This window comes from Panthera tigris, chromosome A1 (genome assembly GCF_018350195.1).
Source record: "Panthera tigris isolate Pti1 chromosome A1, P.tigris_Pti1_mat1.1, whole genome shotgun sequence".
NCBI lineage: Eukaryota > Metazoa > Chordata > Mammalia > Carnivora > Felidae > Panthera > Panthera tigris.
Genome location: NC_056660.1, coordinates 160787601 through 160795982, shown reverse-complemented (window position 1 = coordinate 160795982; position 8382 = coordinate 160787601). Strand labels below are relative to the sequence as shown.

Genomic DNA, 8382 nt, shown 5'->3' with positions numbered 1-8382 from the left:
GTATATGATTTTCAAGTATCACAAAATGGTAGGTAGGGGGCTAAAATTAAATCCAAAATTATGTTGTTTTAATTACATTTAAAAATGAAGAAAGTTTATATAAGAAATCTGGATCCTTGGCTTCTCTTAGAAAACTATGAGTTCGTAGTACTGGGCAAGTGTTTCCTCATGGTAACTATTGGTGGCAGCTAAACTGAGGCTGCTCCCTTCAGAAGAGGAAATGTATTTTCACTTTTAAGTTCCTACTTAGACAACATATAAAAATACAGTGACATCAGGGGGACTAGACTTATTGTAGTTAATTTAAGCCAGTTAACATACTTGATAAAACTAGGTTGGCATTTCAGGTGGCCAAATACTCCAACTTACCTCATTGCTAGAGGATTACCTATCCTTGCCTTGTTGAACTCTGGAGTAGCCTTAGGGTGTGTTTTGGCCAATAAAATGTAGATGGAAATGAAATATATCACTTTAGGGCAGAAGCTTATGAACTAGCATGTAGTTCACCACATCTGGACATTTAGCTAAGAGGCACTATTCCAGGCAGAGGTTTCTCCATCAGCATTGACCCTGAAGAAAAGACAACGGAAGAGTAGAATCACAGTCCATAACAAATGGGCAGCAATCTTTGTTGTAACCCACTGTGATCTGGGGACCATCTGTTACTACTAAACAACTTAGACTATCCTGATAGACACATATTTAAATTACCTCCCTGGCCCCTATCAGTAACTAAATTTGTGACCCATGCTTTTCCTGTAGTTCCTTTCTAAGTTTTAGAATGTGGAAAACTGAAGCCCAACAGGGTTAAATAGCTTAGAGTTAATAAAGTCAGTCTCTGTATTCAGGTCTGTCTGACTCCAAAGTTTATGCACTTACTTTAATTCCTTTTTCTCCTGCACCAAAATATATGACTGGAATGTTTTGTCATTACTTCTATCTTTCACAATACTGTAAATAAATAAAATGGCCTTGAAATTCACATTTTTCTAAAATATCTAAGTTGCTCAATAATCTTTTTTGAAAGATTTTTCTAGAAACCATTAATATGTATATATTAATATATAATTCTACAGTCTTTGGGTTTATTCTGTAAACATATTCTGTCTGTACCTGTTAAAATAATTTTTACATCATTTATTGTTTTGCAAACAACTCAGACATTTATTAATTTACAAAAAAACACAAATGCAAAGTAATAAATTTGGCTTCTTTTTCCCAAAAAAATGGGAAATACATCTTGGTAAAGAAATTTTAAATTATTTTTACACACCAGTTGGTTGTTGGGATTTATAGTTTTATCAAGAAAAAAAAAGGCAAAAATCCTCCCCAAAACAAAAAGTCCCCCCCAAAACCCACAAAAAAAACAAAACATTAACTGATTAATATATAAAACTGTTTACAACAATATGGTAAGCAAGAAACAATAACTGATCAGAAAACACCCTGCTTTAAAGTAATTTTCACACAGATTTCTACTATAGTGCAGTTCACTCCCAACAACTCTGAGCCCATTAAGAGCACTTCTGTACATTCAAAGACATAACAAAATGATACAGTATTTATTGCAACAACAAATTAAAGGTTGTTATAATATATATAACTTAAATACCCCGCCCCTAGTGATAAAGTGGCTTCTTATTCCTTAAACATAGAAATTCTGCTCTTCATTGTAGAAAGATGAAGTCCTTTCATCAAAAGGCACATTCTTATCTGCAAAAAACAAAACAAAAACAAAAACTATAAATGTTCATCCTGGAATAAACTTAAACACATTTTAAAATATCCCCAAAGATTTGGCCTGGCAGGAAGGTAATGAAAGTATTTAATGTAAGGGAATTACAATGAATGGCACTGAATAAAACAAATGATTATTTTGCCTATATTAATTAAATCAGACCCTATCTTTTGAATTATAATTCTAACAGTTCCAAAGAGATTTTATATGGTAGTGACATGTAGAAGAAGTACAGGCAAATCTATTTCAAATATATAGTCTCATGTGAAAACAGGAGTGACCATAATACTTAAAGCTTTGATTTATTTAAAATAGGGCATGCAACCTATTCGGCTATGTGTGCTAAGTTTAGTACTTAAATACATCACCAAACATATACCGAGCTATTATCTGTCAGAAAGAATGCTTGATACTGGGGAAGACGGTGATGACAAAAAAGAAAAAATAGAAAAATAATAAACATTATTCCCTGCTCTTATTATAGAACCACAAATAAAGGGCAGAAATCACTCAGAGGACAAAAAACCTGGCCTAGAAAGGAAGTCTGAATTCTAATACCATCTTGGTCAATTATTTACTGGATAAGTTCTTCCTCTTAAGAATGGTATAAAACAGGGATGCCTGGGTAGCTCAGTCAGTTAAGCATCCAACTTCAGGTCAGGTCATGATCTGGTTCATGAGTTCAAGCCCCGCAGTGGGCTCTGCACTAGTAGTGAGGAGCCTGCTTGGGGTTCTCTCTCTCTCTTTCTCTCTCTCTCTTTCTCCCACCCTCTCCCCCTCTCTCTCTTGCTCCCCCTGCCCCTTCCCCATTTGCTCACTCTCTCAAAATAAAGACATAAACTTAATTTAAAAAAAATTTAAAAATAAAAAAAAAGTAAAGAAAATGGGATAAAACAGGGGCACCTGGGTGGCTCAGTCGGTTAAACATCTGACTCTTGGTTTCGGCTCAGGTCATGGTCTCATAGTTCGTGAATTCGAGCCCTGCATTAGCCTCTGCATTGACAGTGTGGAGCCTGCTTGAGATTCTCTTTCTCCCTCTCTCTCTCTCTGCCCCTCCCCTGTCCGTGCTCTCTCTCCTCAAAAATAAATAAATAAACAAAAAAATCTGCTTATTAAAGCTTTTTAAAAAAGAATGAGATAAAACAGTTTCCAAGAATTTAAGGATGTCTTTTCATGGAAACCTTCAGGATGAAAACAGAGAACTATTATAATAAGAGTCCAAGAGCTGGGAAAGAGTTGAGAGATGCAGACCAATCACACTATTTGTCAGGTGACATGATAAGGAAGAAAAGCCAAGATTCAAGAAACAGAATTAAGGAGATTCAGTTATCAATGACAGAAGCTCAAGAAGCATTTCAGTCTACATAATCATATTCTGTTGCTCCTTATTTTAGCACAGCACTCCTCAGTCATGAGGATTAGGTCACAGAAGTTTAAAGATTATATCAGATTAGATTAGCTGCTCTATCGTTCTATTGACAGAATTCCCACTGCACACACATACACAAAAAACTACTCTGTTTACATTGGATTCCTACTCATACATACCGCTCTGCAAAACAGCTACTTGTGAACAATAATTCCTTAAAACACATACATTCATTCTGTGACCTCCAAACCCAAATATTTCTCTTACTAGCTGCCGAATTTAACCTTCAGAAAACATCTTGAATAGTTAGGGTGACATATTATAAGCTGTGTATTTAACACTAATCTACTTTTTGTTTGCTGATAAAAATATTGACTCATTTTTGCCTTTGTTTTGCTAGCAAAAGGGGGTGGAGGTGTATTGGGAAGAATATAGTTCTGAGAAATTTTGACTTTCTGATAAAGAAACTGAGGTGGGGTGGGTTCTTGCCTACCACCCTCTTGTTACCCGAAACACAGATGTGGTGGCTGAAATTACAGCAGTCATATAACCAGGATAAGACAAGCATGAGGAAAGGCTGGAGAAAAGTGCATAAATTTAGACTCTGATCAAACAGCCATTGAGTCAATGTCAGGAGCCAACTACTACAGATTTCTTATGACATGACAGAAATTCTTGAATTCAGAAAAACTTCTGCTATTTTATGTTCTTTATTAAAATAGGGAAAAGTAAAAAAGTTGTAGAAAATAGTCAATCATAGAGAAGCAGAGAGTAGAATGGTGGTTGTTGGGGGCTGAGGGAGAATGAAATGCAGAATTGCTATTCTATGGGTATAAGATTTCAGTTATGCAAGATGAGTAAGTTCTAGATATTTGTCATACAGCGTTGCACCTATAGTTAATAATATTGTATTGTGTACCTAAAAATTTAAGAAAGTAGAGCTCATGTATTCTTAACACAATAAAAAAAAATCACCATGCTCTTCTATGAGGTAAAGCAACTGTGCAGTTTGTAATAATTTTTATGGAAACCTCAGTTTAAGTACTTTTCAAACCTCAAGAATGTTTTGTCTCTTCATATTACAAAATGATGCAATAATAAAAAAAGTCATTATTTTCCAGGACAACTTAAAAGCTACCTCAGAAAATCTTAAACTATCATAACAGCTACAAATCCAAATCAAGTTAAAAAAAAATGTCTTAGTGCAGTCAAGAGTATTGTTACTCTTTATTCATTTAAATAAATTTGCAAATATTAGATGCCTGTTTTTGTTTTTGTTTGTTTGTTTTTCCTCCCAAATTCTTTTAAAGAAGATACAGTATCTATGGATCTGGAAGAATGAATAATATCTGAGGACACTAGGAAAGGTTAATGACTTAATAATTGTGTTTATAACTTTTCTGTCCATAAACTTGAGGTCTTTGTCCCTACATTGTCTTTAACCCCATTCAGGCACATCAGCCTCATGGGGTAGCTATGCTCTGCCTCCCATATCTGTCTATCTCAACTTAGAGGGACTACAATCCAAACAGTCACAGCGGGGTATAAATCCTGAACAAAAGCAGCAAGCATTTCATTAAATGGATCAACTGGTATATGGACAGAAATTTGTGATTTAACTGTTGTAGAAGTGTTCATTTAATAGAATTAATTTAAACCAGATCAAGCAAACATTTTTGCTCTAGGTCTGTTCTGTCCAACAGCCACTAGTCACATCTGGCAATTTAACTGTAATTTCAATTAGTTAAAATCCAGTAAAATTAAAACTTCAGTTTCTCAGTCACACTAGTCAAATTCAAATGTACGAGTCACATGTGGTTAGTAGCTATCAAATTAAATAGGATAACTCCAGATCATGCAATGAGATGAGAAAGGGCATTACCAAAAAATCTGATGTTACATAACATTTGTTAAAATAACATACAAATAATTCATGTTCTTGGGACACCTGGGTGGCTCAGTCAGTTGAGTGTCTGACTTTGGCTCAGGTCATGATCTCACAGTTTGTGGTTTCAAGCGCTGTGTCGGGCTCTGTGCTGACAGCTCAGAGACTAGAGCCTGCTTTGGAATCTGTGTCTCCCTCTCTCTCTGCCCCTCCCCTGCTCATACTCTCTCTCTAAAAAAAAATAAACATTAAAAAATAAATAAAAATAACTCATGTTCTTATGCACATTGTGATGTCTAATTAATGGAGCAAGGCAAATTTTCTTCTAAGGCTCAATGTCCACAGAAAAAACATACAACAACAAAAACAACAGGGGCATCTGGGTGGCTCAGTTGGTTGAGCATCCGACTTCAGCTCAGGTCATGATCCCACTAATCGTTAGTTTCAGTCCCACATCAGGCTCTGTGCTGACAGCTCAGAGCCTGGAGCCTGCTTCAGATTCTGTGTCTCCCCATCTCTACCCCTCCCATGCTCACACTCTGTGTCTGTCTCTCTCAAAAATAAATAAACATTAAAAAAAAAAAAAACCCATTAAGGCTCTCTTTTATTACCTTTTATTAATTATTACTTTTATCATTTAAATAATGACAAAGATTGCACAGTACCCTTTAAATGGATAAAGTACAGACTAAACGTAACATTACCAATTTTTATCTAAAATAACCATTAGTACTTTCACATACTCTTATATTCTATTTACTTTGAATACTCTTAGTGTTTATTCTGATAATATGTTTCACAGTGAAAGTAGTGTCTTAGGAATTAGAACTATTTTCAAATTGGTAACTGAATAAGACCTTCTTAATGAGTGTTTCTGGTTAAATACTTATATATCAAATCTGCTTTCTAATTCTGATATAGTGATGTTAATATGAAAAAAATATTTTGTGGTCAAGTAACATTGAGCACAAATGTAATGAAGACATATATATTAAATTTAATGAAGCAGAATAGAAGTAGCTAAGAAGCAAATTTAGGGTTTTAAAAATTACATACTTGAAAAAATAGAGGTTAGAGTGGGAGAGAGCCAAAGCATAAGACTCTTAAAAACTGGGAACAAACTGAGGGTTGACTGGGGGGATGGGAGGGAGGGAAGGGTAGGTGATGGGCATTGAAGAAGGCATCTTTTGGGATGAGCACTGGGTGTTGTATGGAAACCAATGTGACAATAAATGACATACATTAAAAAAAATTACATACTTGATAAAAATGACTAAAACAGCCTTGAAGTGATGTAAGTGCCAGCTTTTAGAAGCTGCTACCAAGCCTGTTAAACTGTCCTGTAGTGTACATCATTATAAAATACTACTGGTTATTTTAATGTTTGGTGGAAATCAAACAGAATAGCAAGAAAGTATTGTTCCCATTTGTTGTACATTGTTTTAAACTGTTTTGGGGACTGGTTATGAGTATTTGTTTCCAATATTCTTCTTCGAGGAAAAAGGGACTTTTTAGTCAGTATATGCTGATTCCTCAACAGTTTTTCTATGCAAGAGGGCTGAAACATCCTACACAACACTTAAAAACTGACATTTGCTTTTTTAGTTTTGTGATTTATTTGTGCAAAAAATTTTAGTAACCAAACATAAGAAATCACCTCTCATTTACAAAATTAGGATATCAATAGTAAATTCAAGAGAAGTTATATTAACCAAGTTGCTCAAGTTATTTTTTTTCCCATTCATATATTTTCCCAATTTCACCATATTAATATTAATGTTTAAAGTACTACATATGAGGACACTGCTGGATAACTCCACAATATCCACTGGAACACAAATGATAATTCCTACCTAATAATGGTACTTCCATTTTCCTTCCCAGGAGTTTAGTTTAGAAATGGCCACATGACCAGTGATATGGAAAGCAAAAACAAAAACAACCTTATTTAGAATTTCTGGGGAAACTTTTCTCATTCCTAAGAAAGGGATACAAGAGAGCAAGTCGCTAACTTCCACTGAAAGTGCCATTCTAGATATTATTGTAGAAACTGCTGGCACTGTCCTATTATCAGCCTGAAAATAAAGCCAACACATGAAGATATGCAGAACCAAGAGGACTGCAAAGAAAAGAAGCCACAGCCTTAATGTACTGTGTCCAGAGTTAACCCTGTGACATACTATTATGTGAAATAATAAATTGCCTTGAATAAATTTAGATGAAACCATATATTGGCAGTTTCATATGGTTCCATCTAATACAAAGAAACAGTGAAAATAACTACCCCAAATCCTACCAACAACAAACATTAAAATTCTGATGTATTAAAAACCAAAGTAAAAACACTCCTCTCAGAAAGAGCTGACTACAAAAAGATAGTTTGAGGCTGTGATAAAATTCTAAGCAAGGAAATTCATTTGCCTCTCTGGAAATAACTTGCTTCCTGTTATTTTGTGGATAGAATCTGGAAAATAAAGAGGAACTAATTTTAGAAAGAACTTAAACAATGAAGGCAGCATCAGTAAGAGCTGATCCCACAAGAATTACTAGCAGTTATACTCTAAGACTAATATGATTCTGCACTGCAGTTGGCAAAGTAGGCATATCATAATATTTACATTCCTTATTTTTAGGGTCCTCGTTTGCAAAATAAAGAGTAATAGCAAGTGCTGATATAAAAGACAGAATGAAGAGAATTTAGAATTATTCTCTTTATTATAAAGGTATAAATCAAGTAAATATTTAAAAAATGGAATTAGGTTACAGCAGGAAGAGAAACCTATTATTTAAACTCTCTGAGACTCAAACATCCTAATCTTTAAAATAAGACCAATGTGAGAGTGGGGGGTGGCGGTGCCTGGGTGGCTCAGTCTGTTAAGCCTTGGACTTCAGCTCAGGTCATGATCTCATGGTTTATGGGTTTGAGCCCCACATCAGGCTCTGCACTATCAGCTCAAAGCTTGGAGCCTGCTTCGGATTCTGAGTCTCCCTCTCTCCCTGTCCCTCCCCCGCTTGTGCTCTCTTTCTCAAAAAATAAATAAACATTAAAAAAAAAAAAAGACCAACAGCAACTACTTTGCAAGACTGTCTTGATGATTTCATAGTACATGTAAGGAACCCAGTATAGTATCTGCTATATCCTCCACTAAAGTAGGTAAAGTAGGTACCTACTAATAAATGACTATTGTAATTGCTCCTATTGTAGTTCTCTGACCCCACTCAGTCCAGGCTCCCCACTGGGTTCATTGATAATATCCCTTATCTTATCCCTCTAAAGACATTTCTACCAATATCATCCATTCCCTTGATTTCTTCTATCATTTATACAGTAGGACTTCAGGTAAGTCTTTGGTGAAAGTCCTCTTTTAGAGCCTAAAAAGACCTTATAAT

General features: G+C 35.1%; 1 protein-coding gene and 1 long non-coding RNA gene across 2 annotated transcripts in view; both read right to left on the bottom strand.

Moving 5' to 3' along the window:
• Positions 1-364: 364 nt before the first annotated feature.
• LOC122231501 lies at positions 365-952 on the bottom strand. Its single transcript, XR_006208750.1, has 2 exons — positions 880-952; positions 365-570 (listed from the first exon to the last, which is right to left on the bottom strand). It is a non-coding gene; the product is annotated as an uncharacterized LOC122231501 (long non-coding RNA).
• A 188-nt stretch (positions 953-1140) lies between these two features.
• The window catches only part of FAM174A (family with sequence similarity 174 member A), a 37904-nt gene continuing 30662 nt past the window's right edge, over positions 1141-8382 (bottom strand). Inside the window, exon 3 of the mRNA XM_042990764.1 lies at positions 1141-1713. Within this exon, the coding sequence (XP_042846698.1) occupies positions 1710-1713 (4 nt within the window). The 3' untranslated portion in view covers positions 1141-1709. The remainder of the gene's footprint in view (positions 1714-8382) is intronic.